Source organism: Aplysia californica, unplaced genomic scaffold (genome assembly GCF_000002075.1).
Source record: "Aplysia californica isolate F4 #8 unplaced genomic scaffold, AplCal3.0 scaffold00583, whole genome shotgun sequence".
NCBI classification, from domain to species: Eukaryota; Metazoa; Mollusca; class Gastropoda; order Aplysiida; family Aplysiidae; genus Aplysia; species Aplysia californica.
Window position 1 is genome coordinate 295,997 of NW_004797853.1, and position 3,687 is coordinate 299,683.

Genomic DNA, 3,687 nt, shown 5'->3' on the forward strand with positions numbered 1-3,687 from the left:
CCTGGGCGATACAGCCCCGGGACCGGATGATATCCACAACAAGATCATTAGACACTTACCCTCAGAAACTCTTACACTCCTACTAAACATATGCAACGACATGTGGCGGTCACACTCCTTTCCGGAGTTTTGGCGTCTACTACTACTAGACGAGGAAAAGAGAAGGAGAGAGAAAAATGGAGAGAGAAAGAAAGAACAAGAGTGATTTATATACAACTCACCATATCTGTGCCAAAGAATCTAGATCTAAAAACATAGTATGCATTGTTTTCTAGATTTTGACTGGGAGACGAGCACTGAATTAGATCTAGATCTAGATAAATCTAAACCAAAGAAGCTATCTCCAGATGCGAGGAAGACTAGATCTAAAACCTACATTTGTAATAGATCTAGGCCCTATCTATATCTAGAATCTATATCTAGATCTACTTAAAACACAAGTTACGGCACTCCTGTATAATTGTGGACCCGTTTGTTTGCTTGACGGCCATTGTGGAAATGAATCTAGATTCTAGATAGCCTAGACAATTTATCGCTAGGTGTAATCTAGATCTAGATATCTAAAGTCTAGATCTAGATCTAGGTTAGGCTAGATATGATTTTAATTCAGTTTAGACCTAAATAAGAACCGTACTAAATGGGCACTAAGTGTAATGGGGACCGCAATCGGGAGTGCTCAAGTTACAACACACGCTTTCAGTCATGGTGAATACAAAGGTGTGTGTGTTTTGAAACAAATTTTAACTGAATAATGCGCTATTTAAGCTTTATCTACTTATCCACAAATTGACTTACCTTCCAGGGTCTTTAGCGAACAAAAAAAAGCAAAAAAAAAGCTAATTCAGGTCGTCTGGTTTTTTTTAAATAAGTGCAGTTTATTGCAGCACACCATTTACAGTGTGTTCTTAGGATCAGCCATGTTTGTTTAAGTTTACCGGCGCAGTTCCTGTTGCCACTGGATTGGTCAGATTTGGGGACTGGCCCTAGCTGTTCTGTCTCATTTACATCACTAGGTCTCTGGGAGCACTGCCCTGGTTTAGTGGGGGGGGGGGGTGTTTAACCTCGGAGATCCCGCGTCTTAACTAAACTAATAGAGTTGATAATGAGGTTAAACCTGTACCATTTCCCCATTTTCAAATCACTCGCTTCACAATCCCTTTCACTTTCACATCACTCATTCCCCTTTGACTTCCTTTGTTGGAAGGAACCCCTCTCTTCTTTTCCCTCTGTCAGTCCTTCTTGCGTTATTCCTTTTTTTTTTTACTATTAAAAAAGAAATTTCAGTTGGTAACAAATTTTGAATATTGCCCGGGTGGCGTCAGAAGGCTACTCTTATCGATTTTATACCTCCAGGGGATCTTTAACGTGCACAACTTGCACACGGCCCTCGGAGATTTTTCGCTCTTTTCCGAGAAGGCTAGGTGTAGATCTTTCCTACCAGAAGATCAGTGGTGTGGCTGAAAGACAACAGTAAGAAGGAGCCAAGGAGAAGCAGTAGAAAGGCTACAGAAAAAGCGAGGAGCCCAGATGAGGGGGCAAAGGAGGTGATGCGGTGGAGGCACAAAATGGAGATGAAAGCAATCGACAGAGCATTGCTAGGGAGCAGGAAAGGAGGTGAAAATAGACACTTTTAGGGAAGAAATGTTTTCCTTCGTTCCACGGATTCGAACCGGGACCTTTGAATGAGAGGCGAAGACCTTAACCTCTTGGCCACAAGAGCCCCTGTTATTACTCTGCTCTCTAAGGCCGTTATTGTGTCGACGTGCATAACATATCTTTACTCAAACAAAATAAACACACGTTGTGGAATTTGTATGTGAGCGGGTGGTTGGCGGATGCTCTGCTGTGGTTTGTTCCTTCTTCCCTATCAAACAACCATCTTCCTTTTCTCTCCTCCCTCTTTCTCGTATTTCTTACTCTTCTGTGACACCTCCAATCTTCGACACTTATACCACCTAATCGTGTTGCAAGTGCCGTAAAACGCTTATTGAAATATTCGTATGTGGTTTTTAATTTCCGTCTCCTTAGACTTGAATGAGGAGAAGCAGGTATACATATGCCAGGGGACCAACTCACTCGTGGATGTTTTACCCCAATTCACAAAGACTGAAGACCAGCTGATTGTGCCAGTTTCAAGTGAGTTGTGTTTCCTTTTTGTTTTTGTTTTGGGGGGGGTTTTTGGTTTATTTCGGATATTATTGTTGTTACTTTGCTGCCGTTGTTGTTATTGTCGTTGTTGTTATCCTTGTTGTTGTTGTTATTATTGTCGTTGTTGTTGTTGTTGTTGCTGTAGTTATTGCTGTTGTGAATGTAACGGTCGTTTTTTGGTCGTTGTTACTATTTTTGTTACTTTGTCGCCTTCGTTTTTATTATAATTGTTGTTGCTATTGTCGCTATTGTTATTGGTGGTGTTGATGTTATTGTCGTTGTTGTTATAATTGTTGTTATTGTTTTTGTCGTTGTTGTTATTATTGTTACTATTGTTTTTATTGTTGTTGCTATTGTCGCTATTGTTATTGGTGGTGTTGATGTTATTGTCGTTGTTGTTATTATTGTTGTTGTTGTTATGGTCGTTGTTGTTATAGCTGCTATTGTTGTTGTTGTGATTGTTACACTCATGTTTTGGTTATTTTTATAATTGTTTTTGTTTTTGTTGCTGAGTGATGGTGGCCGCTGTGATGGTACAGGCAGTACTTCTTGATTTGATGGTGGTGATGTTGGTAGTGGCGGTTTAAAAAGTGGGGAAACGGCGACACGGAAATGTCTGTTCTATGCTTTCATGTCGGTCGTTCCGCTCACTGTGTTAATTAAACATGATCTATTTACTTTTCTGTATGTTTAGTAGTAACAACCAACAAACTATTGTTATGTCGGTCGTTACAATTTCATTGTTAGATATTATTCTTTTTATTTTATTTTAAATTTGGGTGGGTTTTTTTGGAATTTCTACTTTTTTTTATCTGAGTCTGAAACTTTACAAACAACATTGTATTGGCTAGACTCTAACTACAGTTTTCTGTTGGACGTTAAAACTAGTCGTGTGCAAAAATAGTTAGGATAATCTATATTATATTTGTGAAATTTTGTCACTTTGGTAGCCTAAAACTTCCGAACCCCATAACTTTAAAATTTGAAAAAAAAAATTAACGGTGATTCAGAATCATTTAACGGGTACAAAGTTATAGTAAGAAGTCTGAGTTCAGTGTAGTTGGTTAGTATCGTTTAGATAAAATCTTGGGAAAGTCTGTCTTCTAAGACGCCATTGTGAACAAGTGAAACTTCGGTTCACAAAAAGCGTGTGCACTGATCTCACAATGACCTGACGATCGATTCTTTTGAGTCCGTTCATCGAACGGGTACACAGCTAGTAATAATATAATAAAAGAACAAATCCGAATGCCTTCTGTTCTCAGCTCCACCTGAGCTCAGACTTGGCACCTCTGACTGCCCGGACGTGCTGTACCTGGGCCAGGTGGGCGAGTGCACGTGCAGACTGAAGAATGTTGGTGCCCCTCACGCCAGGGCCGTCTGGAAAGCTTTGGACAAGGATAACCCGGTGCGCCAACGTCGCCAGGAGGGCGGGGGGAGTGTCCTGGTGTTTTCTGTGCAGGAAGGTTAGTGTTTGTGGGATGTGTGTGTGTGTGTTTGTGTGTTGGGGGGTGTATTTGTGTGTGTGTGTGTGTGTGT

The 3,687-nt window shown here is 40.5% G+C and overlaps 1 protein-coding gene across 1 annotated transcript in view; it reads left to right on the top strand.

Annotated features, from left to right (window-relative positions):
- Window positions 1-3,687, top strand: part of LOC101859197 — a gene marked incomplete at its 3' end in the record, with an annotated part of 44,607 nt that overhangs the window by 38,237 nt on the left and 2,683 nt on the right. The window contains 2 exon segments of the mRNA XM_005107175.3: window positions 2,029-2,136; window positions 3,414-3,614. Coding sequence (XP_005107232.1) covers window positions 2,029-2,136; window positions 3,414-3,614 — 309 coding nt within the window.